Raw genomic sequence first — 25723 nt, 5'->3', positions numbered from 1 at the left:
CCCAAACATGCCCATATCAACCAGGTATCCAGTCTACCCTGGTGGGTATAACACCACCAAGAACAAGCCCCAAGCTTGATGATTTCAGCAGGAAGGGCCAGATTTGGGCCTACCCTCATCCCAGAAGTCATCCTTTGTACTTACAGAGCTTCCCTCACCTTCTGCTAATAGTTACAGGGCCCTCAAGCCCTATTAGCCCCTAAGCAACTGGGAAAACAGCTGGGAACCTGCTTAGATAAGGGAAACCTTAGCTTCTGAGCCATTCTGCAAGACATACCGCTGCTAGCAGCCCCCTCGGCTCTTCTCCCAAATGGGTAGTGCCTTTTGAAAATAACTTCAAAGGTCAGTCCCCAAGCCTGTATTGTGTATCATGTTGTGAAGAGCTCATTGGGTGGTATCCAAAAAGTCCAAATTTCCTCTCCCAACAGAGAGGACCCTGAACTCCCCAAGGCCTACAGTAATTCTAGCCTGCCCCTGACACTCTGCCAGGATCATCTCCTTTCCTTGGCTTTGGGGCCACCACTAAGGGTGGCTCAGTAAGTACTCCTATTTTGCCAACTCTGCGAATCTAGAAAAGGAAAAGCTTTGGGAATCCCAGTTAGCCCAGGGGCTGAGTCGCCCCTGAAATGGAAGCAGGCCCTCTGCAAAGGAATAGACTTACACCCCATCTCCAAGGCTCAATGGTCCAAGTACAGGGCATGATTCAACCCAAGATAGTGCAAAGTTGAGCATCTGGTCTCTTACCTGGCAGTGCTGAACCTCGTCCGCCAATACGTGGATCACGGACTGGGGCCCCCCCTTCACACCAAACAGGTCCAGCTCATCTAAAGCTTCCAGGGCTGCCTGTGAGCAGCAAGCAGAGACCAAAAAACACCTGAGCATCCACAGATATGTGTACAGACACGGTGGCATCTCTGCAAGTCTTTGGCCATTCTCCATGGCTAGGCCTTGCATTAAAAGCAAGACCTCTGCATCTCCCTCCACCCTAGGCCTGGCAAGCTGTGCCTGAGGAGGCATTTAATCAATGGTCATTGAATGAATGAGTGAGTGAGCAATGCTAGTACGAATGCTATTCTTCTTTTAAAAGTGAGTTATTATACCAAAGTGACAAGCCAACCAAAGTCCAGAGAACAACCTAGACAAAGCCATTGGGTGCCCCAAGTGGGACCTCAGGTACTCCTTGGCTTGGCATGCTATAGCACACATAGGGCCTAACCCTAGCAGAAGAAGCAGACATCCCCAGGAGGCCCTAAGGGCTTCCCATTAGCTTTTAGGGCTGCCTCAGGGGGAGCCAGAAGCTTGGGGCAGGAGGTCTGCCCCAAGACAGAGAAGGAGCTGGAAAAGTCCCCTCTTCTTGGTATCTTGGCACTGTCTGAGGGTAGCTTTATCATGGTGCTATGCCGTGTGTGTGTGTGTGTGTGTGTGTGTGTGTGTGTGTGTGTGTGTAGGGTCTTAGGGGCTAGGTTATGTTGAAGGCTGTCTGAGGTCCCCACGGTCGCAAGGTCAAGGACAACTGAGTTCTTGACAAGGTCTCTGCTGCCCTTCCTTTGTCCCCTCTTTTTAGGGAAACCTCTGGAAATATGCACCTCAATGAGCCCATCAACTGAGAAGTGCTTACTCTGTAACAGGATGGGAGAGATCAAAAGGAAAAGCTCGTAGTCTCAAGGAGTTTCCATTCTAATGGGCTAATAACATATACACCCATGAGTGAGCAGAAAATACATGTACATGTATGATCAAAGTCAGATTGCTGCCATCTTGGGAGAGGGAAGGGGGAGAGGGAGGGAGAAAAATGTGAAACTCAACTTACAAAACTGAATGTTAAAGACTATGTTTATATGTAATTGGAAAAAAGACAAGAAAATTTACCAAACAAAAGAAAATACGTGCAGGTAGTTTTAGGAAGGAGGCTTAAGTAGCTGAGCCCAATAAAAAGGGCTCATGAAGAAAGTGATATTTGAAGGAAATCCAGGATTCTGAGCCATGGAGCTCAGAGGTTGAGGAGGCAAGTAGAAAGAGCATGCTAGGCATGACGGACAGCCAGTGCAAAAGTTTGGAATCAGGAAAAGTGGGATGTTGTGTGTGAGGAACAGCAAGGAGACCTTTGTGGCTGGGACCCAGTGCATGAGCAGGAGAGTCAAGAAGAGCAAGGAAGTTAGAAAGACAGGCAGGAACCAAGTTGGGAAGAGCCAGAGGAGGTCATATTGGATCCTGGAGGTAACAGGGAGCCACTGGCACTCACTGAATAGATGGGAGAGGGGGAAATGACTTTAGCATCTGAGTGCCAGCCAGTCTGGAGAGGCCTGGGGAGGCCTGAAGAGCAAGCAGAGGCGACTACAATGTTCTCGAGGGAGAGATGATAAACTTCAAAGCACAAAGAGATAGATGGAGACAGAGGTGTGAGTCATGTGGGGGAAGAAGCAGAGGATGATGCCCAAATGGAGAGGCTGTGAGGTGAGGGGATGGCAGGGTCTTTGGCCAATACAGGGAAGTCTGGAAGAGCAGAGAGCTCTACTTTAGACCTGGTCATTTTGAGATGCCTCTGGAACCCACAGTTGAAAATGTTTAACAGGTGACTGTTAAACAGGTGTTGTGGGGCTTTGGAGATCCAGTGGGAGGTGGCCAAAGGCCAGTTCAAGACTAGAACTCAGGAGAGACTCTCACTGGGGACTCTCATTTCTCTCACATAGAAATGAGACCTGTCCCCTTGGGGGCTGACTCCAATGTCTGGTATCTCCCCACCTACCTGTGTGTGTGTTGAATCTCTTCTGTCTGTGCTCCCCCCAAATCTGTCTGCACGGTCCCACATCTGGTCAGTCAAACCTCTCTTTTTTGTCTCCATATATCTATGATCCTTTCCCTCTTCTACCACTACTATCCCCTTACATAACTGTGGGTCACCACATCTGGCTGTGAGGCCCCACATGCATTTTCACATCTGTCCATGGTTCTCCCCAGCCACGTGCCCTTGAGCTCTCTGTGTCCCCATCCTGAAATGTGCTTCTGGAGCTCCCTGGCCATCTGAGGGGTGCCATCAGGGTCTGTGAGTCAGTCTGAGGACCTTTAATGCCCCTTTCAACTTGAGGTTCCTGAGCTGTTGGTCCTATAAGGGCCTTTCTACCCAGCAATGGATCAGTAGCAAGTTCCTAGGGTCATAAACAGAGAGGAAAACTGAGATCTAGCAAAGTGACTGACTCCTTCAGGGCTATACAGGGAGGAAGGGGAAGAACCTGGATTCAGAGCTAGGTCCACTGGTTTGTCACCCTATCCCAAGATCCTGCTGAACACTGAATATGTTGAGGCAGGAGTCAGGTGACCCTTACCATAGATGCCAGAAAGGGACTTCCTTGCTTCCTGACTAGTCACTGAGTTTACAGCCTGTCCATCTAGCAGGCCTGGACTGCCCACAGGGCTCAGTTCCAGGGAAGTTGAGATTTGTAGTTTTACTTAAGGTTAAAGAGAATTACCTTTGCCATCCCGACAGAGCTTGCATTCAGCTCCGAGATACCTTGATTAGTCTTATCACCACGTTCCCATATGCCAAAATCCTGCCAGGAAAACAGCAGCCAGGTCAACAGAGGCCTGACAATGCCCCTGTGGTACACCCAGCCCCAGACCCGAGGACAGGGGGACAACTAGGAGCAACTACCCCAGAAGTTATCCAGGAGAGAGGCTGGTCAGGCCATAGTAACATCTGATACCCGGATTGCCCTGGGGGGCCCTGGGGGCCATGTAGAGTTCACCCTGCTATAAGGTTATAGTTGTAAAGGGTTAAGCTGCACTTGGCAGGAAGGACTGAACTGTTTCCTGGGCTGCCATGGATAAGGTGGTCATGCTACTACTGGGGAATCTCTCTGGCCCTCCCCAAACTAGCAAGCCATTTGGAGCCAGGGCCAGGTCTAAAAGCTTGCCAATGAGGTAGGAATGGCTAGTGTTCAACCTCCCCAGCAGAGTCTTTGAGAAGTTGGGGGGCCCATCCCTACCCCAGGACAGCATCAGGACAAGGATAAGGTCTCCTGCTAGGCCGGGGGGACCTGCTCCCACAGAGATACTTACAGCTGTTTTATAAGCAGATTCGATGTAAAACACAAGATTCTGGATGAAATTGACCTCATCTAGGCTGTGGATGATATGGAGCCCTGAGAAGAGAGCAGAATGGAGAGAGCAGCTTCAGCATTGACCACAAACCCCTTCTCATTCCAGAGTCACAGGCTCAAGGCCTAGTCACAGCTGGGGACGAGGCCTCAGAGGCCAGCTAGGCCACTTCCCCAACCCCTTCCTGTCTTCTGTCCCCTGACAGATGAGACACAGAAAATTCAAGTGATTTATCCAGGGCCAAGGACTGCAAGTGTCCAAGGCATTGGACACTTGGATTGGAGCCTTCCCAACTTCAAGGCTCTGATCATAAGGAAGAGAAATGCTCTAACCTGAGGGCCAATGCACATGAACCCTGACTTTGGCCTGAGGCATAGCCCTGTTGGCTAGCCTTATCCCCAGGAGGTGAGGAGCAAGGGTTTGTATGCAGGCTCATTTAAACTCTTCATAGAAAATAAGCCTGCTCATGGCAGTCTCAGCCATCAGGAATGTGGCCACCAAGCAAGGCCAAGGGAGATCAATGAATGAGGACAAAAAGTGGTGTCTGTCTGCTTGTCCCAAAGCCACATGGCTAATGCTGTGGGTAAGACAAGTTGAGGATCCCAATTTCAAACTGAGTGGATGGTGAAACAAGGGTTACTGTTCTCTCTGAGTCACCTCTTGGATCTTCTTAAACTTCAGGAGGATGACAGGACAGAAGGAGCTCAGAAATTGGGAAGAGTGAGAGCCGGAAGGCTAGAGGCAAACACCCTTCATTAGCAACAGGGGCTTGACCTAGAGAAACATCAAGCAAACAAATAAACAGCAAGTGTTCACTAAGGGTTTGTTGGTCCATCGGGGCTGGAGACACAATGTCAGAAATCCCTGTTCTCATTGGGCTTGCAGGGGAGACAGTGTATACATAAGGAAGAATGTGTAGCAAAAATAGCCAAAGAATAAATACCAATAGCTGCTTAGTTGTTACATGCAAGGTAATCTGGGAGGGGACAAGGGAGGGAGGGAGATAGGAAAGAAAGAAGAGAGGCGAAGAAGGAGGAAGGGAGAGAGCAAAAGATGGCTCCAGCACTTGAGGGGATCAGAAAAGCTTTTTCTAGAAGGTGGTGCTCATCTTGAAGGAAGAGAGGGGTCCCTTAAGATGGAGGTGAGTACCATGAGAAGGGCAGAGGTGGAGAGAGAGAATATTGGGAATGATTTTAGCTAGATCAAAAGGGAGAGAGGCAGGGAGGCTGGAAAGAGAGGTGGGGTCAATTCGGGTAAGGCTTTAAAAGCGAAGCAGAAGAGTTTATTTTTGACCCCTGAGACAAGAGGGAGTCACATGGTCAGATGGGCACTTAAAGAAAATCAATTTGGCAGCAGTGAAGGACGGGTCAGAGAAGAGGCCAGTACAAGAGTTCAGGTAGGATGTGCTGAAGGCCTGAACGAGGGTGGTGATGGTGTGAGTGAAGAAAAGGGTTCAGACAGGAGAAGGGAATGGCAGGATTTCCCAACTATTTAGCTCCATAAAGTGAGAAGGAAAGGCCAAGGCCAAGTTGGAGATCAGAAGGATGGGGATACTTTTGATAGGAATGACAAAGCCTGAAGGAAGAGAGGGTCTGGGGGGTGGGAACAATGGAATGAGTTCAGATTTAGACATGGCGAGCATGAGATGTTCCCTTCATATCCAATCTCAAATGTCCAATTCTTAAGAGGCTAGGAATGAACAACAGGGGCTCAGGAGACAATCAAATAAATGGAATTTATATAGATTAGAGCACAATACAAGAATTGATACTCATAATGCTAACCAAGAGTCAACAAAAGGCCTAATCATAGAGAGAAACTCAGGGATCCTTAGTCCAATCCCCGCCCCCCGCCCCTCTGGCACAAAATCCTGGCTAGATCTAAATGCCAAGTAGGTCCCTGGCCTACTCAGGAAGGGAAGGGAAAGATTAATAAAGAAAGTTCTTCCATGTCACTCAAATAACCTCCCACCAGCACCAAGGATATCTTCTGGACTTCCTTGCACAAAAACAATCCATATCTGGAGTGATAGTCAACCCCCAAATCTGCAAGTGTCCGAAAAGCCTGTCCAGCTCCAAGGGCACATGCATGTTTGAAAAACAACAAGATGAGCTGCTACCATGAACAGTCACAGCACCTTCTCTTACCATTAGCATATTGCCTTCCTGGTGTGGAGGGTCTACTTAAGGCTCACACTGGGAAAGAGAACTCTGGAATCTAATTCCTACAGAGGATGCTCTGTGAGGAACTTTCCCAGTTGGGACCCTGAAAGTTGCTCTCCAGGGTAACCCATCTAGATCTCCAAGTGTTGATGTTTTTTCCCCAGGCTGGTGAGGTATTTCTATTCTCATGTATATTATATACTCTCATTTATATCCTATATTCTCATTTAACTTCCTATCTCTTACGACTGTCAATAATTTTATAGTGCTTCCCTGAATTGATAATGCTTTATATTCTCATTATTGTAGCTTTAGCTTGCTGGCTTTTTCTAAATTGCTAATTATTTTATTCTGCTGCTGTAGTGACAAAGGAGGTTGCATCCTCCCCCTTTTGTAAATAAATTTTGTCTTTTACTCTTTCTGTTTTAAGTGTGGTTGATTTTGCAGGAACAAATCCGAACCCCCTAAATCAATAATTCATACAGAAAGCCACCAGACAGCAGGGTAGCCCCTTCTACTTTTGCCTGGCTCTCACTATTAGGAAGTTGGTAAAATCCACACTAAGTTGGCCTTGCTGTCTGTCACACCTTACCTCTCTTGTTTCATGCCCCATGATGCGCATAAGTCTTACTTCTATTTGGCCTCAAGGAGAACATATCTAACACCTCTTCTAAATCACAGCCCTTCTAATACTTGAAGACTATGCTAGTGTTTGACCTGAGCCTTCTCTTCCCTGGGCTCTTGCAGCAGGTGCTCATGGGTCACTATCTTCACCCCTGTCACCATCCAGTCACCATCTTGTATATGTATGTACATCCTTTCTAAAATATAGCGCCTCCAACCTAAGCCCTCTGATGTGACACTCTGATCAGGACAGAGGATGATCACTTGCCTAATCCCAGACACGAGGCCATTCCACATGACCTACAGCAGTCCTATGCAGCCAATTCATCCTTGGTTTGAGCAGGCTGTCCAAACCCTCAGATCATTTTCACGTCAAGAGTTAGGATTTTTACATTGATTAATATGATATGTGTAATGAATTTCATAATAATAATCTCCTTTCTAGATCTCCTTTTTTCCTAGCAGGCTCTGGGTCTGGGAAACAGTGAAAACAAAGTAGTTTTTGTTTTCCTTACGATAAGTCCTGTGTTCTTTTGCCTGTGTTAAGTGAAGTGGATCAGTCCTGTTCTGTTCTGTACAACTCAAAATTATACTGCCATTCTGGCCATTCCCACAGGACTCTACTTGGGCAGTGCCAAGTAATGTAACCTTTATATTGTCCTGCCTGCCAGGCTTGTTCTGGGAATATCACTCAAGCCCCCCAAATTAATGTCAATATTCTGAGCCCAAACTTCAACAAGGTGGAGCTCCAAGGAATGAAAGAATCCCAAGATTTGGAAATCGGTTCCTTACAAAGAAAGTAATTAATAAACTGCCATCTGATTTCCTGGCACTCTGTCTCTGACCTACTTTGTCATGCCCAGCTTAGAGACCACTCAGTAAAAACTCAGTTAGCAACATGAATTAGTGTCTAACCCTGCTTCAACTCCTCATGCACTTGAACAGTGATTTTGTGAACCCAAGTACAAAACCTTCTGTTTCTCCCTGTTAAATTTCCTCTCCTTACAGACAAAGCACCGGCCCTGGAGTCAGGAGGACATGGACCTAGCTGTGTGACCTTCAGCAGCTCATTTAACCCCATTGCCTTGCAAAAACAAGCCCGTCACTCAGCTTGTTAAGATCACTTTGAATTCTGACTCAACCATCTGATGCATTAGCTACCCCTATAAGCCACCTGCAAATCTGGCAAGCATGGCATTTCATATACTATTTGGTATGTTCTGTTTAAGGTGACAAGTATATGATACATTTAAAAATAGTTACATAAGAATCTTCTGTTAAAACTTTTAAAAAAGATCATGCCTTGATACCAAGTTCTGCTGAATCCCCTTGGGCCTACTTAGGACACACTGACTGTGTGACCCTAGGCAGGTCGCTAAGTCGCCCTAAGACTCAAAGTTGCAGAAAAATTGCCAACCTGCAGCAGTGGGAAGAGGCTCCATACTGGAAATTTCCAACACAATGAGAATCACAGCTCTAGACCAAAAACCCCAATTAAGTCACAAGGGAATCAAGTTGAAAATTAAGTAAATGAAATGCCTTCTTTGCTGCTAGTAAATCACGAAAATAATTGTTTATAGTATTTAAGATGGTGGTTATATAGATCTTTTTTTTTAGGTTTTTGCAAGGCAACCGGGGTTATAAGTGGCTTGCCCAAGGCCACACAGCTAGGTAATTATTAAGTGTCTGAGACCAGATTTGAACCCAGGTACTCCTGACTCCAGGGCCAGTGCTTTATCCACTATGCCACATAGCTGCCCCCTATATAGATCTTTTCTAGAGAAAAGCTGGATAAACAAGTCACCAGAGAAGTTAAAACATCCCCTCTACAACGCCTTGCTGCTAGTACCTTGGAGTCAGGAATGCTCCTATCTACCAAACAGTCCTGCAAAAGGACTTCAAGTATTTTCATGTCCAATGATCAACGACTCCAGAATGTCCCTGATTATTAGGGCAGTGTCCTGAAGAATGAGAGCAAAATGGCCTCCACGGTGTCCTGGGCCATGACAAAATGTCAAGAGATAGAGCCTGTACTCATCCACCAAGGGATAGAGAGAGAGCAGTGAACAGGGGAGTCGGGAGAAGGCCAGAGGCAGCCTCTCCTAGAAAGGAGGGCCCACATGATTACTCCATTGGCTCAGGAAGAGTTCAGCTAGTTGGATAAAGTGGGGGATTGGAAATTCTGGCACTCAGGGGCAACTGACCTCATTGGGCAGTAAAGGCTGAGTTTTGCATTAGAATATAGGAATCTATGACCATGAGGCTAGTTCAGAAAAACTGCATCTTCAGAGGTCATTACCAAAAGAATATCATCTTCATAATCTATTTCTACTATTGCCTATTGCTCTTTCCATGTTCCAGAAGCACCTTATTCTTTGCCAGTCTCTGCAATGCTCTAGGGATAACAGCAGTACTCTTCCTCCACCTACCTCGCCCCCCCACTCACCACCTCTGGCATGGAAGATGCCATCACTTTTTCAGCTATCGGAAACAGCGTGGCCTACAGAACAGGACTGGGCTCACAGTCAGGATGAGCTGGGGCCAGATCCTGGAACTGACACTGCTGCCCCCACCCCCACTACATCTGGGACCACCCCACTATTTCCATCTTTCTTCCCAATTACATGGGGAGCTCCTTGAGGGCAGAGACCAACTTTCTATTTCCATGTTTGTATTCCCAGTACTTGGCATAGTGCTTGAACACAGTAGGTGCTTCCAAAGCCTCCAGTCCAGCCCCCACAAATATATCCAAGAAAGTGGGAATAGCCACTATCATCACTCAAGGCAGCCCCTTCCATGGCAGGTCAGTTCTCATGGGTAGGAAACCTGAATCAGCCTTTCTGCCATATCTCCCCCCGGAGCCCAAGAGAACAAATCTAATCCCTTCTTCACATATCAGTCCTTTGGATCCCTGAAGACACTTCTCATGTTCTTCCCTCTCCATCCCCTACCTGCAGGATAAACATGCCCACAGCATGAACTCAGGAACCCTTCATCCTCCTGGCGGTCCTCCTCTGAGCCCTCTCTAGCTTCGAAGTGTCCTCCTTAAACCTTGGTGCCTGAACTGATCCCACTCCTCCTGATGAAGTTCCATGAGGGTAGAGGTCTCCCTGAACCTGGATCCTCTGCCCTTCTTCGTGTTGCCCAAAATGGAAACACTTGCTCAGCTGCCACCTCACACCCTGTTGACTTATACTGAGCTTGGATTCCACTGAAACCCACAGTTCTTATTTAAAAGAACTGCTGTCGGGGCAGCTAGGTGGTGCAGTGGATTGAGCACTGGCCCTGGAGTCAGGAGTACCTGGGTTCAAATCCGGCCTCAGACACTTAATAATTCCCTAGCTGTGTGGCCCTGGGCAAGCCATTTAACCCCATTGCCTTGCAAAAACTAAAAAAACTAAAAAAACTAAAAAAAATTAAAAAAATAAAAGAACTGCTGTCATTATTCTGGAGAGTATTATGGAACTATGCCCAAAGAGCAATAAAACTGATCATACTCTTTGACCCAGCAATACCAATTCTAGGCCAATAACCAGAAGACATCATAAAAAATGGAACAAGTCCCACATGTTCCAAAATATTCATAGCAGCTCTTTTTGTGGTGGCAAAGAATTGGAAATCGAGGGGATGCCCATCTTTTGGGTATTGGCTGAAAAAGTTATGATACATGAATACTATGAAATATATTGTTCTATAAGAAACCATAAATGGTCAGACCCTAGAGAAGCATGGAATGATCTGATACTGAGTGAAGTGAGTAGAACCAAGAGAACAGTGTCCACATTAACATTGTGAGATGAACAACCTTGATGAAAGCAGCTCCTTTCAGCAGTCCAGAAAGCTAGGACAACCCTATTAGACTGACTATGGACAATGCCATCCCCATCCAGAGAAAAACAAAACAAAACAAAACAAAACAAAACAAAACAAAACAAAACAAAACAAAAAAACCCTCCAGAATGTGAACGAACACTACATTCACTTTTTTTTTAGTTTTTGCAAGTCATTAGGGTTAAGTGGCTTGCCCAAGGCCACACAGCTAAGTAATTATGAAGTGTCTGAGGTCAAATTTGAACTCAGGTCCTCCTGACTCCAGGGCCGGTGCTCTATCCACTATGCCACCTAGCCACCCCCCTACATTCACTTTTTAAAAAGTTGAATTATTTATTTTCATCCATTTGTACATGCCTATTTCCAAGTTACAAAATTGCCCTCAACCCTCCCTTCCCACCCCCTCCCCTCAGCAGGGAACAGTCAGGTTAGCATTTTACATAGATATTTTGTTAAACATATTTACAAATTAGTAACTGACATGAGGAATTAGGATTGAGAGAAATTTTTATAGAGTGCTCATCAGATTTGGAAGTCTTGTTTTTTTCTGTGTATTTTGTTTGTTTTTCTTCCTCTGGATGAGGATAACATTGCCCATAGCTAGTGTAATACAGTTATCCTAGATAATCTGGACTGCTAAGAGAAACAAGCATCAAGGTCGTTCATTTCATAATGCTGTTATTGTGGACATTGTTCTCTCGGTTCTGCTCCCTTTGCCCGGCTTCAGATCCCGTAAGTCATTCTATGCTTCTCTAGAGTCTGACCATTTATGGTTTCTTATGGAACAATAATATTCCATCACATTCATAAACCATGACTTGTTCAGCCATTCCCCAATGGATGGGCATCCCCTCAATTTCCAATTCTTTGCCACTACAAAAAGAGCTGCTAGGAATATTTTAGAAAATGTGGGACTTGTCCCTTTTTTTACAGTTTCTTTTGGATATAGGCCTAGAATTGGAATTGCTGGGTCAAAGGGTATGAGCAATTTTATTGCTCTTTGAGCATAGTTCCATATGGCTCTCCAGAAAGGATGGATCTACTCACAACTCCACCAGCATACATTCACTTTTTAAAAATTTCTCTTCTGTATTTCTTTCCTATCTCATGGTTTTCTTTCTTTTCCCTTAATCAAATTCCTCACACCGAGAATGACTCATCTGTAAATATGTTAAATACAAATGTGTATGTCCATTATTCACCTGACTGTTTGCCGCTGAGGGGAAGGGGTTGGGAAGGGAGGGTAGAAAGAAATCATGTAACTTAAAAATATGCACATGCATGTAGATGAATGTTGAAAAACTTTCATAACATGTAATTGGAAAAATAAAAATATATAACAATTGAAAAAACAACTAGAACTGTTGTCTAACCACACCTCTACCCATGTGTAAGATTTTCCATTCATCCTTAGTAATTTCATCTCAGACTAGTGCTGGAGCCCCTCAAGAGCCCTTGGAATCCTGACTGGCAGCTGGGGCATCTCTCCTTCCCAGTTTTAAGATACCTGACTATTGAATGCACACACCTTCTGGGTCTCACTCAAAGTCATTGATACAGGGATAAGCAGGCATGCCTGGGATCCTCACTACCCATCCGACAAGATGATAACTGGGTTATTAATGACTATTCTTTGGGTTCGATAATTCAAACATTACCAACAAAATCCATATAATTATGCTAGTGCATAGGTTATGTTTCAATAATGAATAATAATATATAAGATACTAGATCAAAAATCAAGTAAACTGTGTCTATGAGAATGCTCTCATCAGCTATTTGAGAAGTCCTGGTCAAAAAGGAAATGAGCTGAGTCTGTCAGGCCCTGGTCTTGGAATTACTGTTTTTCCTTTCTCTTTTATTGCTAATCATTCCTTTAATGGTCCACTCTAGCATTTTTCTGAGACTAGAAGCCAAGATCCCTGGCCTGTTGTTTGTAGGTTCTGTTCTCTTCCCTTTTATGAAAATCAGGGTGCCATCTGGGGATGCCGCCTGGGAGTGGTATCTGAGGGGATGTCATTTACCCTTTTCTAATCTTGTAGTCCTTCTATTTTCCATGATCCTTCACGTACCACTGTCATCTGAGTGGTTCAGCAGTCCCAGCTGCCTGGTCTCTCAGGAACCAAGGAGCTAGTTCTTCTGGGTATTGACATGAATTCATCAAGGGCAACCAGAAGATTTCTTACTATGCCTCAGAACCAACCAATCAATCAATAAACACTGATTAAACACCTCCTAGGAGCCAAACAGTGCTAAATTCTAGAGTCACAAAAAAGAGGAAAGATAGTTCAGGCCTTCAGGGAGTTTCCAGTCTAATCTCTTGAGTCCAAAGGTCATTTTTCCTAGTTGGAGAAAAATGAAAGCTAAAAGTAATGGAGCAGCTGCTCAACTTGCTCTCAGTAGTCAGTTCACTTCATTTTATCCACCTCTTAGGCAACTTTCAAGAACTTACTAATTATAGTTAGACTGCTGATCTTTCTTTGGGGAAGAAGTGCCCATATTAGTGTACACCAACTGGAAACATCTTTATGAAAATATTTTTACATGGTTTCCTAAAACTACAACAATTTTCCCATCATTATTATTATTATTTTTAGTTTTTTTGCAATGGTTAAGTGATTTGCCTAAGGCCACACAGCTAGGTAATTATTAAGTGTCTGAGGCTGGATTTGAACTCAGGTCTTCCTGACTCCAGGGCCAGTGCTCTATCCACTGTGACACCTAGCTACCCCATTCCCATTATTATTAAAATCATGTTGTGTCAATAGGGCAGAGAAATCTCTCTTGCCCTAGAGAAAAATGAGAGGAAAGGGATGGGATAAGGGGGAATGGGGGGAGGGAAGGAAACAAATGATAGAAGAGAGGGAAGATCGTGGGAGAGGGTCCTCAGATGCAACACACTTCTGAGCAGGCACAGGGTGAAAGGAGAGAGAGAGAATAGAAAAGATGGAAGTGGGGAGGAAGAGTAGAGGGAAATACAGCTAGTATTAGCAACTGTGGGAAAAATATTGAAGCAACTTCTCTGGTGGACTTAGGATAAAGTTGGAGTCCATTGGAATCTGAACACAGTTGAAGTGTACTTTTTTTTTCTCTCTCACTGTTCTTGAGGTTTCTTTATCTTTTGGGGGGGAGGGATTTATATTCACTCTCACAACAAGATTATTGTAATAATATAAAATAAATAAACCAAAAAAAAAAGAATAAAAAACATGATGTGGACTTAGCTAAAAAAAGTGAATTATATGTCTTTCTTATCAAGGGAAAATATTCACAATACATGAGCTAGTTGCTCCTCTTCCTGAACCTTAGTTTCCTCCTCTATAAAATGGTCTCTATGGCGTTTGCTAGCATGGTTATTCGACTATCTATGACATAGAACAAAACAATATCAGCATCTAGGGTTTTACTGATAAGGCAAGCAACAATGAGGGTATGCCTATGGTTGTCTTACCATTTTCAGAGTTGCAAAGCATGCCTTCCAGATGTTATCTCATTGTTTTATTCTCACAACAATCCTAGGAAGTAGCTGTTGTTATTATCTTCATGTTACAGTTAAGGAAACTGAGGCAAATGAGGTGAAGTGACTTGCCTAGGATCATACAGCTAGTAAGCATCTATAGCAGGACTCATACAAGTATTTCTGACTCCAGGCCCAGGGCTCTTCCCCAATGTGGTGCCCCCAGTTGCCTGGTAGAAGGAATTCCTAGACTATAAACATAAATCTTCTCCCTCTGACAATGAAAAATCCCCTGCCAAGATAGGATTGGCCAAGATCATCTTCAAAGTCCTTTTCAGCTCTCACAGAACAAGTGGGGGGAGCAGTTCACCATTACTTCTACTACTTGCTTGGGTGACTGTTTCCTCCTCTAAATAAAGGAGTCATATGCGATACCTTGGAGGTCCCTTTCAGTCCTAGCTTTGGGCTCTCATAATCCTACCGGAGTCTATGGTGAATAAAAGTTTGTAATTCTATTTTCCGACATGGAACCAGTGGAATCTGACAAAATGTCCATCTTTTCCTCTCCTTTAAAATACAGAGGTAATCATCTTAAGGACTGGCCCCAGAGACAGAAGAAGCCCCTGAGGCACTCCCCAAAAGGGAGGGAACTTGAGCCCTAAATAACAAAGTTAGATTAAGATGATCTGAAAGTACAAGAAGGTGGGAAAGTCCCACTGGATTTTTGTGACTAGTCATTTCCCTCCAATCCCAACACAATGTAGGCCAATCACATCACTGCTTCTTAGTGGCCAGTGGCTGGTCTTCAGCACTGGGGGAAAGATGGTTTTCTGACGTCCTTGCATCAAGAGCTCATTGCATCCTCCTGATAGCCTTGGGAGGCCAAGCATTTGAGAATGACATCTCACCTCTGATCAAGTGTTGTGGATGGGCACACCCTCCTGACTCACCTGAGGCGGTCATTTGGGCCAGGAACAGCAGGAAAACAGAGGTGGCATCCAACTGTAGGTGGCCCCACTGATCGTCCTCTACCACAGTGGCACAGGTATTGGTGTTGTACTTCGCATGAAGACTGTCCTTTGTGCTCTGACTGTATTTGAAGGACTCGACTTTGTCCACCTAAAACAGGACAGGGAAAACTAGTATGGGCTCCAGAACTGGAGTTTGGGGGTCCTTCTTACCCCCAATGCCACTGAGGATAGAATAGCTCAGACTGGCTGGCATCTCTGTTCTCTTTTTCCAGGTCCCACCAACATTTTCTAAGAACTGCTGAGCAGAAGACATTGACCTAGACTTGGGGGGGGGGCAAGAGGGGCAAGGTACCAGCTCTCTCAGAGTTCACCCTTTCTGACACTTGGGTAGACAAGTTGCTCCTTCCACAGCTATAGCTACACCTGCATGTGTGCACACTGCCTCTCACATGTGTCTGCCTTTAATTTCTCTCCTCAAGTGCCCCCACCTCAGACTGACCCTGTTATCTTCTCCACTCAACCTGGCCCTCTCCAGATTTCTCTAATGTATCCTCCCAACATCTCAAGTTCAAAGTCTCCTGCTTGGCTGCATCCATATCCCTCATCAGCTCCCACACCACCACTAGCGTCCAACCCTCTCTCCCCTCCCAGTTAGCACCTTAGAAGTGCTCTTGGGATCTCTCAATGGTACTGATACACTGGTCTCCTAGTTGTTTCTAGCAGCCTCTAATTTCTCAAGTTAGTTTAAGGGCTAGACCGGGTACCAGGAAGACTTGAGTTCAAATATGGACCCAGACCCTTACTGGTTATGTGACCCTGGGGAAGTCAGTAAACCCTGCATGCCTCAGTTTCCTCATCTGTAAAATGAGCTGGAAAAGGAAAAGGCAAAGCACTGGAGTATCTTTGCCAAGAAAACTCTACCAGTTGGCATTGGCATGCTATGGTCCCTAGGGTTACCAAGAGTCAGACTCAACCAAATAACAACAAAAATTGAACTATCTCCAAATCCTGCCTGCCACCAAGATGACAGTACAGTCCCTCCCTGAAGCTTTCTCAAGATGCCACCATAGCCAGATGATCTGCCACCTGCTCCTCCTTCAAGATGTCTGTGACTCCCCTGGCTCCTTCTACTCTTTTCACTGCCTTTATCTGGGCAGGAAGGCAGTATCCCTTTGGTCTCAACCCAGGCCCAGCCCACATGACATGAAAACAATTTTCCCAGCCCCACAACAAGGGGAAAGTTGGTCAAAGTCAAGACGTTCAGAAAAGAGCTCTCTGAGATAGCAGGTGTCCATCAGATGCCAGTTGTTCAGGAGCCTCAAGGGTGTGGAGGGAGGGAGGGAGGAAGAGAAAGACAAAGGTTGGCAGAATACATGGCAGGGTGACAGGTGCGTATATGGCTGGCCCAGAGGGAGCTTAGAGTAGAGGGGTGGGATCCCTGTCATCCTGGGATTGTCTTCTACTACCACCACAGAGGATATGGGGAGGGGTCCCTGGAAGTGATTTGGAAAGCTCTGGATGGAACAAGCATCTCTGCTTCCCAGAGCTTATATGGGACACCAAGTGGCAAGGCCAAAGCACATGAAGACAGGGGCAGCAGTGGAGCTGTCCAGCAGGAGGGACACTGGGGGACAGTGGGAGTCCTGGAAGGTCTGATCCCTGGATGCCAGAGACAGACAAGGCTTCGGGACTGTAGCCATGGGCCTGACCTCACCAGGCTGGGATGTGGCTTCTCCTCTTAGAGGGAAACCCTAGAAATGAAGTCAGATTGAGTCCTTGGAAGAGGGAGGCTCTGGGCTTTTTCCATTCTCATTTTCTCATTTTCTGTGTATGTCTTCCTCTCCTCCTTGTCCTCCTCTCTGTCTCTTCCCCTCCTGCTCCCTATTGCTTTCTGAGTGTCTTTCCCTCCTCTCTCTCTCTCTCTCTCTCTCTCTCTCTCTCTCTCTCTCTCTCTCTCTCTCTCTCTCTCCCCTTCTCCCACCTTCCTGCTCTCTCTCTTTGTCTTTCTCTGGGGGGAGTGTATTTATCTCTCTGTCCCTCTCTGTCCATGTCTCTCTCAGCTCTCCCTTATCTGTGTCTGTCCTCTTTTTCTCTGCGAGTCTTTCTGTATGTTTCCTTTTCTGTACCCATCTGTCTCTGTCTTTCTTGTCTCTCTATTCTCCCTCCTTCTCTGTCTTTTACAATGCTGATCATATGTGGCTTCCACTGCTATTACTGACAGTAATTCCTTGAGCTACCTGGCAGGAGAGAAGGCCAAGGAACAGGGTACAAGATGGGTCAGGGCAGAGTTGACAGTTGGGCAGCTGTGGGCAGGTTTCCCTCTATTCTGAGCTGGGAGGCAGCTCAGAAGTCATTTGACAGAGAAGGAAATGAAGGTCACAAAAGGAGATGTGTTTTGCCCAAGGTCACATAGAGTTAAGTGCTACTGAGCTGGAGTTCGAGGCTAGCCATCTTAAGGAGCCAGTCAGTGGTCTGAGGCATCATTGGGGCTGGAGAGGAGAAAGAGGAGCAGAAGCTCCTGGTGATGGTGGTGGCCTACCTGTCTGATCATACACTGCAGCAGCCCCCTCATCAGCTTCACAACACTCTGCAGGGAGGAACAGAAAAGCAGCCCATTAGCCCCACAGCCCAGGACAGGAACGCCCTGAGTCAGCAAGCCCAACTGGGCCCCGACCTTTACAAAGCCTGTAACTCTATCCCCACTGAGTACTGGCATGGTATCTGCTTCAGGAACACACAGAAGAGCACTGGGGGGGGGGCTGGGAGCAGGGTGGAAAACTACTCAGCAGAGCAAGGAGAGAAGCTGAGCAGCATTTGTCCCTGAGAGGCTCACCAAAAGAGCTGAGGGGTTGCCCTCCTGCTGGCCCCTAGCAGGAAGGGAGGGTGTCCCACTGAAGCCTGGGAGGCCCACTCAGCCCTCAGGCCCCAGAGTCGCCTTGGAGAGAGCTCAGGAACACCCATCTGGACCTCTTCCAGGGAACAAGGAGCTTCAGTTTATATACAAGTGTGGAGGCTTGGGGCCTAAAGTGAAACCACCCCCAACCTACCCATCCTGCCAGACATACTGAGCTATGGCTTCCCCACTGGGGCCTAAGGAGCCCTGACTATGGCCCTGGAATCCCCCCTCCCCCAGGCCCCAGACCTGCCCCACTCTTACAGAACAAATCCTGTGGCCCAAGTTCAGAGATTGGCCCCACTTTGTATGGAGCTTTTGTCCCACACTGGCCATGGAGCCCAGCCAGGCAGAGGAAGCAATGAGAGCTTGAGGGGAACCAAGGACATGTGGAGAATGAGGCTCACTACTTCTGCTGGGGTGCAGGGGAGAGAGGAGTCCTTTTTTATGTCACCCCAACAAGTGCCTTCAAGACACTGCACATAAAGCAATGGCCTTCCCCTAAGGATGGAAAGGAAGATCAGAGGTCTATTTTTAATTGATTGACAATAAGCTGGGAGGATAAAGTTATGAGCTGTGATTCCTAATTCCCTTCCCCCCTACGAAGGACAAGGGGCTTCCCCATCAGGCAGCCCTGCTTTACAAAGCACATCATACAGCTCAAGTTGTTTAGGACACACACCCACACGCACACACCATACAGACACACATACCCCCACACACAAACCACACACACACAACACACACACCACATATACCACACACACAAACCATACACACACATACCTCCCACACAAACCACACATACACAAACATACATACCACATACACCACACACACATACACACACACACACACACCAGCCCTAGGAATAGAGGCTTTCAAACTTTTTATGGGAAATCAAGAAAGTTTCTCTATTTGTTCTCCTGTCTGTTCCCCTCATTTCTATCCCTCTACCTATCTTCTCTTACCCTTTGCCCTGTAGCCCTGAGTCTTCCCAGGCAGGTTACTGGTCCAGCTCAAGAACACATTCTATCCATTCCCATGTCCTAGTCCTAACCCTGACACCACCCTGGAGGTGGCAGCTGGGAGGTCTCCTGGCCCCCAAAGTGATTGCATTTGGCTTTCCTCATCAGATGAACACCAAAAGTTTTGGCTCTAAGGACCACATGCCCTTGGTCAAGTCATGAGACCAAGGATTTCAAACTTGGAGAAGTCAGAAGTCTCATCTGTCAATGTCTTGTTATAAAGATCAAGAAAAGAAAGCCCAGAGAGGAGGGGTGACTTTGGTACAGGTTTCAAAGTCATCAAGAACAGAGCTGGGTAGGATCAGAATCCAAGTGTTTGGTCTCAGGTCTTGGCTGGGTCTAGCAGCATTTATCACTCATAATGGCTGGTGTAGTCTTCCTGAGCCTTGTCTGCCAATTTAGGTGCTGGTAACTAAAGGTGCCCCTACAATAAGATCTCTGAGCAAACCAGTGGGGCCTGAAAGGGGTAGCTAGAGTTGTGGAAGTCAAAGAACAGTCTTTCCTTGTGTCCACTTGGAATGGCTCTTAGTCTTAGTCAAACATCATGAGGCAAACATAAGGGACAGCCCCATGGACTTACCCCAAAGAGTATTCTTAGAACAAATAGGCTGGGAATTGGGAGCTACTGTTATTTACCAGGAGGAATCTGAGCTTTAGGGAACACCCCCCCCCCCCACCAGGAAACAGCACAGGCTGCTTTTGAGAAGGAAGAGTGCAAGAGAGAGACAGAGACAGAGAGAGTTGGGCCAACTTTTGGAAAAGCAGGTTCAGAATGTCCCAAGAGTAGAGGGGACCAGAGGACAAAGAACTATAAAGCCTAGTTTTCTTGGCTAAATTCTGCCAACTAAGTCTCAGTTGCCTCTCCTCCTCCCAGCTCTTTGGTTGGGGGGGGGGGGTGCCCCAGAGTGGGGACCTTGGTGCTATGAGGGATTTCTTCACCTGTTCCAATTCATAGGCCTTGGCTTTGTCCTCATCTCGGTCAGCATTCTTGCGGTAAGCCAGGCCCAGGCCCCATACTGCCAGGATGCTGTAGACATTATCCCGGACCCAAGCATCTTTCTGCTCATAGCTGGCTGGAAGTAAGCCAGTCACAGGATTCTGCAGAGCCAAAAATGGAAGTCAGAGGAGGCCCAAAGACGGAAGGGTGGGGAGATGGAAGCTACCTGGAAGGTCCCTGAATTTCCCGGGAGCTGGAGGAAACCTAATCCAGGAAATGGGCTCATCATTTCCTTCTTTGGCTCCCCTCTGAAACAGCAAAGCTTGTTATTCTAAGGCTGGAGTCTGGCCTTTAAATCTGAATCGCTGACACTCTGAATAGGACCACAGCTTGACAACAAGTCTGGGAAGAAGGAATTATGAACCCTAACTGTGCAAGAGTGTCCCCCCTCCTTCCTGGCTGTGTGAACTGAGGCTAGCTGCTGCCTGTCTTTGGGCCTCAGTTTCCCTCCTCTGTACTAGGAGAGGACTGGCCTCAGTGCTCTCCAAGGTCATCTGTATCTGGGTTATTCTGTGATCCTGAGTCCCTTGCCCTCTGGGGCCCTGACTTCCCCTCTTTGTAAGCCGAAGAGCCAGGGGTGAGGATCTCCACGGGCCCCTCAACTTTCCCAAGCTAAGGCCAGACCAAAAGGAACGGCCTAGGAGAACAAAGGATCATGCCATGCCTTGGGATTTTGTGTGTGACGGGGGTGGGGGGTGGGGGGTGGGGTTTTGCCAGACTGGGGGGGAGCGGTTTAGAAGGAAGAGTAAGGGTGATCTCGGGGGGGGCTCTGGTCCCAGGTCAGGACCTCGCGCCCCATGCTCAGTCGGAAAGTCTTTGTTGGGCACCTCCTGGGAGCCAGGCGCTTGTGGGGAGCATGCAGCGCCATCCCCCAGGACGCTTGTCTCCACTTGCTGGGAGAAATTGAGGCCGGGCGGCCAAGCCAAGTTGGCCAAGGGCAAGGCTGGGGTTTGCAGGGCCCCCGCCCCCCACTCTCACCTGGTGGCACAGGATGGTCTGCTGCACCAGGCGGGCGTAGCCGTCCAGCCGGACCCCCGAGTTGCTCCTGCTCCTCATCTCGCCTCTGGCCGGGTGGTGGCCGCGGCGCTAGCGGCGGCGGCTCGGGCCGGGCCGGAGGCGGGGTCGGGGCGGGGCCGGACCGGAGGCGGGGCGGGGGACCAGCCAGCCAGCCTGCACTAGGCCCAAGGGGCCTCCCCAGGGGCCGGCCCGGCCGCGGCTGGGCACCCCGCCGGTCCTACTCGCACTGCTTTCCTCCGGGCGGGGCCCGGGAGCAGGGGCAGGCTCCGGCCTCGGCGTCCTCCTAGGGACCGGCCGCCATTTCCCCACCGAGAGGCAGGGCGCAAGGGGGAGCGAGGCCCGGCCCGGGGCGGCTTGGCGACCCCTTTAAATCTCGCGCAGGCCCAAAGCTGAGCTCAGCCGGCTCCGCCCCCGGCCCGCCTCGACAGGCCCGCGGCCCGGGGGTCTGCTGGCGGCGCGCCTCGGGCGTGGGAGGGGAGGCCTGGGCTCCGCGGCCTGCGCTGGGACGCCCCGTAGGTGTCCCCAAGCACCGGGTCTCGCGGGCGCTGCCAGGGCATCTGCTTACTACAGCCATACGCCCAGGGGGAAACTGAGGCCAGGCAGGTGCGCTTTCCCAGCGGTCAGCCCCACCTCAGTCTTCCTCCCACCCCTCCCATCCCCACGGGCGCCCCTCCCTGCAGCTAGGCAGGTCAAGGGTCATTCTGGGCATGGGCACCTGCAGACCACCTAGCTCGCCAGCCCCGCCTCCTCCGACCCCCTGACCGCTTCTGGTTCCAGGCAAATCCAGCCTCCTTGCCCTTTTCCCCTTGCTGCCAAGTGCACCAGATGGGGCCATGCAGAACAAGGCCATTCTGCTTCCATCCTCTGAACTCCTATTTGGCAAGGCTACCAGCTGTGCTCAGAAAATCGGAGACCACAGAAAGGGAAAAAAGAAAGGAAGGGACAAGGGCATCTGGTTGAAATGCCTCATTTTGCAGATGGAGCAACTGAGGCTAGGCAAAGATTCCATGACTTGATTAAGGTCCCATAAGGAGCGAGCAACAGAGCTGAAATTCAAACTCCGAGAGGTCGTGAGACCATTGGGGACTAGAACAGATTCTGAGACTTCTGGGAGAAGGTAATGCAAAGAGTGCTTATTACCAAAAACCGAGGTTATTCAAATTTATAATAGACACAAGAGACAAATTCAGTATAAGAAACTACTCAAATCACCAATGGATGCTGGGTTCAGACTGTTCCCAGCATGGAGAAAGGCACCAATGTGGAGCGGGTTCCATGGTAATTGTTCAATAACCTGCTTGGGCTGGTGGTTGTATGTGTAACACTCTTTGAAGTTTAATTCGCATCATTAACATTTTCTCCAGTACACTCTCTAGTCTACACAAACAACCAAACAGTAAATCAAGGCCAGACCTGCAACCTTCGCTGCTTTTGCTATGTGCGAACACTCACCATGAACTTTTCTCAATCATCTCACCAGGTAAGAGCTGGCTACAGCTCCTGTCACCTGTCAGCCCACAGTCATCCACTTTCAATGGGATCCACAGGCCAAGAATTCTTTCCAAGCCTTCCAAAGACACGTCATTCTTTTACCCTATGTGATAGAGAGGATTTTTAACTACAGATGGACAAACTGAGAGTGACAGATACAGTGAATAGGAGGCTAGGTTCAGCAGCAGGAAGGTCTAGCTTCAAATCCAACTTGGATATTTAACGAGCCAAGTCACTCTCTGAGCCTCATTTTCCTCTTCTGGAAAATGGAAAAAAATTATGGCCTACCTCAGGAATTATCCTGCTTATACAATAAAAATCTGTAGGAAGAAATGTGCAAATTTCAAAGAACTAGATCCATGCTAGCTAAGGGTAGAAAGAAAGACTTCATCTGCCAAATGAGCTGCAGAAGGAATGGTAAAACAGTCCAGTCTGTCTTCCAAGAAAACCCTAAACTGCATCCCAAAGAGTCTGACACAGCTGAAAAATGGCTCAACAGCAACAGCCACAGCAACCAAACTACATCAAGGCCTCAGTTTCCTAATCTGAAAAATGAAGGAAATAGACTAGATCAATAGTATCAAACTCAAATAGACATAGAGATCATGGAGGCCAGCAGGTTACATTTAGACTTAGAAAACCATATATTTATATTTTACTTTTTTAAATTAATAGATCAAAATCAGGAACTATATTTTCATCTGGTTTGACCCACATTCAAGACTTTTGTCAGTCATGTGTGGCCCACAACTATTTGACACCTCTACTTATGAGCCCATGATCTATCTAAAGCATCTCCCTTCTTCCTCACGAAATTGTTTATTCTGCAAATTGCTCAATAACCTCCAGTGGCTCCCGATTCCCCCTAACAACAAATATAGTATCCTAAACTTACCATTCAAAGAGTGTTACACACATACACAAATACGGGACACTTGGATTATATAGCTTTTGGAATCAGTGTGTAAGGTGGTGAGTTTTATTTTGGGTTTTATTAGCCTTCACTCCTCTTCATGCACTCTATGTTCCACTCATCCTGGCTCTCTTTGCTGCTTCTTATATACAACATTCCATATTTCCCCCCTCCATGCCTTTGCACAGACTGCCTTCCAAGTCTGCAATGTACTCCCTCCTCATCTGCAGCTGCTGAGATAATGTGGGTTCAAGGCTCATGGTCAGTACAAAGACCCAGAGGTTCAGGGTTCTTTGGCTTTTACATGATGTTTTGCCTAGCACAAGAAGCGGACAGCTTGGCTGTGATTAGCTCAGGACATGTGTTGATGTCTTTTTTTTTAATTATTAAATTTTAAAATGTATTTATTTATTTTCATCCATTTGTACATACAAATTTCCAACTTACAAAATTTCCTTCCACCCTCCCTTCCCACCCCCTTCCCCTCAGTAGGGAACAGTCCGGTTAGCATTTTACATACATATTTCTTTAAACATATTTAGAAATTAGTAATTTTTGACATGAGGAATTAGGATTAAGGGAAATAGATATATGAGATCATTTTTATAAAGTATTGATCAGATTCAGAAGGGTTATTTTTTTCTGTGTGTTTTGTTTTGTTTTGCTTTTCTTCCTCTTGGTTGGCTATAATAGTCTATAACCATTCAAATACAGTTGTCCTAGCACTCTGGACTTCTGAGAAGAGCCACTTGCATTAAGGTTGACCATCTCACCATGTTGTTGTTAATGTGCACATTGTTCTCTTCACTCTGCTCCCTTTGCTCAGCATCAGATCTCCTAAGTCATTCTGTGCTTCTCTGAAGTCTGACCATTCATGGCTTCTTAAAACATAGTCTTCATGTACCATAACTTGTTTAGCCATTCCCCAATGGATGGGCATCCCCTCAATGTCCAATTCTTTGCCACTACAAAAAAGCTGCTATGATTATTTTGGAACATGTAGGATTTTCCCCATTTTTTACAGTTTCTTCTGAATACAGACCTAGAATTGGAATTGCTGGGTCAAAGGGTATGAACAGTTTTATTGCTCTTTGAACATAGTTCCATATCGCTCCCCTGAAAAGTTGGATCAGTTCACAACTCTACCAGCAATGCATCAATGTCCCAATCCTCCCACAACCTTTTCAACATAGATCGTCTTCCCTTTTTCTTGTTTTGGTTAATCTAATAGGTGTGAGATGATACTTCATTGGTGTTTTAATTTGCATTTCTCTAATCAACAGTGATTTGGAGCATTTTTTGATATGATTATATATAGTTTTAGTTTCTTCATTTGAAAACTGTCTGTTCATATCCTTTGACCATCTATCAATTGATGAATGACTTGTGATCTTATAAATTTAATGCAATTCTCTATATATTTTAGAAATAAGACCTTTATCAGAGCTCCTGGTTGTAAAGATTGTTTTCCAGCTTTCTTCTTTCTTTCTAATCTTGGCAGCAGTGATTTTATTAGTGTGAAATTTTTTAAATTTAATATAGTCAACATCATTCATTTTGCAGTTTATAATGTGTGCTAATTCTTGTTTGGTCAAAAATGTATCCCTTTTTCCATGGATCAGATGATAGAGTATTGTTGGTCGATTAATTTATCTATACTATTGCACTTTATGTCTAAATCCTCTACCCATCTTGACCTTATTTTGATATAGGGTGTGAGATGTTGTGCTGATGTCTTATAAGTGGAGAGTTTTACAGGAAACAACCCTTTAGCCTTAACACCTTCCCAACTACCAATATCTTCCCTCCCCCAATTACTTTGGGCTTTCTCTCTTCTTTGTCCTAATAAAATAAAAGGTTCTTGAAAGCAGGCACTTGGGGCAGCTAGGTGGCACAGTGGATAGAGCACTGGCCCTGGATTCAGGAGTACCTGAGTTCAAATTCAACCTCAGACACTTAAAATTACCTAACTGTGTGGCCTTGGCCAAGTCGCTTAGCCCCCATTGCCTTGCAAAAACCCCTAAAAAAAGAAAGAAAGCCGGCACTTGTGCATTTTTGTCTGCATCAACAAGACAATGCCTGGCATGACTTTAGATGACCTATTGATTCATTGACTTGGCCAGGCCCGAGTAGCTACCAAGGAGCAGATGGCAGGTGAACTCAGACCATGTTGATTCCAAGCTGGACTACTTCAATGTCATTCATGTGACCTTCATGTGAGTTTTCATTTTTGTTTGAAATGAA

At 46.6% G+C, this 25723-nt stretch overlaps 1 protein-coding gene across 3 annotated transcripts in view; it reads right to left on the bottom strand.

Annotated features, from left to right (window-relative positions):
• Window positions 1-21129, bottom strand: part of PHKA1 (phosphorylase kinase regulatory subunit alpha 1) — a 95353-nt gene extending 74224 nt beyond the window's left edge. For all 3 annotated transcript variants that reach the window (XM_074206896.1, XM_074206897.1, XM_074206898.1), the window contains exons 1-7: window positions 21037-21129; window positions 20001-20159; window positions 17680-17727; window positions 15120-15288; window positions 4057-4139; window positions 3468-3548; window positions 745-843 (exon numbers count right to left, since the gene is read on the bottom strand). In XM_074206896.1, coding sequence (XP_074062997.1) covers window positions 745-843; window positions 3468-3548; window positions 4057-4139; window positions 15120-15288; window positions 17680-17727; window positions 20001-20159; window positions 21037-21114 — 717 coding nt within the window. In that variant the 5' untranslated portion in view covers window positions 21115-21129. The remainder of the gene's footprint in view (window positions 1-744; window positions 844-3467; window positions 3549-4056; window positions 4140-15119; window positions 15289-17679; window positions 17728-20000; window positions 20160-21036) is intronic.
• Between the last annotated feature and the right edge of the window lie 4594 nt (window positions 21130-25723).

This window comes from Macrotis lagotis, chromosome X (genome assembly GCF_037893015.1).
Source record: "Macrotis lagotis isolate mMagLag1 chromosome X, bilby.v1.9.chrom.fasta, whole genome shotgun sequence".
Classification (NCBI taxonomy): domain Eukaryota; kingdom Metazoa; phylum Chordata; class Mammalia; order Peramelemorphia; family Peramelidae; genus Macrotis; species Macrotis lagotis.
Note: the sequence above shows the minus strand (reverse complement) of the source record. Positions and strands in the feature narration are given on the sequence as shown.